The sequence below is a fragment of the Microchirus variegatus genome, assembly GCF_963457635.1.
Source record: "Microchirus variegatus genome assembly, chromosome: 21".
Classification (NCBI taxonomy): Eukaryota; Metazoa; Chordata; class Actinopteri; order Pleuronectiformes; family Soleidae; genus Microchirus; species Microchirus variegatus.
Window position 1 is genome coordinate 8,633,223 of NC_139822.1, and position 822 is coordinate 8,634,044.

The 822-nt window shown below is 43.9% G+C and overlaps 1 protein-coding gene across 1 annotated transcript; it reads right to left on the reverse strand.

Moving 5' to 3' along the window:
- Positions 1–223: 223 nt before the first annotated feature.
- Positions 224–535, reverse strand: LOC310942132 (histone H4; the record flags this gene model as incomplete). The annotated part of the gene is made up of 1 exon (XM_083907440.1): positions 224–535. One exon carries the CDS (start codon positions 533–535, stop codon positions 224–226), a length of 312 nt encoding a protein of 103 aa, XP_083763566.1.
- Positions 536–822: the final 287 nt, after the last annotated feature.

Here is an 822-nt window from a genome sequence, read left to right on the forward strand (position 1 = left end):
GTAGAAATATATCGCCCGTGTATTTAGAAATAAAAAAAATAAATAATCAAAGACTAACTGTCAACGTGGGGCAGTTGTAAGTGCGTTGATATTATGACTTAGGATATGTGTAAACATAATTATATACACATTAGGACTGTAATCTCTCAGAGACGAAGTGGTTGGCTCTTAAAAGAGCCGTTGTTGTTGTTTCTCAGCGTCGTGTTGCGTTCAGGTTCCAGGTTTAACCGCCGAAGCCGTACAGAGTTCTTCCCTGTCTCTTCAGAGCATAAACCACGTCCATGGCGGTCACAGTCTTCCTCTTGGCGTGCTCGGTGTAGGTGACGGCGTCACGGATCACGTTCTCCAGGAAAACCTTGAGCACACCGCGAGTCTCCTCGTAGATCAGACCCGAGATTCGCTTCACTCCGCCGCGGCGAGCCAGACGGCGGATGGCGGGCTTGGTGATTCCCTGGATGTTATCACGGAGAACTTTGCGGTGACGCTTAGCGCCGCCTTTACCGAGACCTTTTCCGCCCTTTCCTCGTCCACTCATTTTTGCTTATAAATGAGCTAATTCACAAAAAGGTGTGGTTATTTATATTAGATAAGGTAAGTCAAGCTAATGATGCTATACATTGAGATTCACAGCTATTCAAAGTCTGTTTGAGGACCTGTTTGAAGACAGAAGCACCATATTCTTCCTCTGTGGGTTTTTACATGGTGGATAAAGGAGTTCATGGTGCATCAGCGCCCCCAACAGGAGAAGAGCGTCATTAAATAAAAACTCAATACAATTATTATTGTTATGCCACAATTGAAAATCATTTAATTAACAATAAA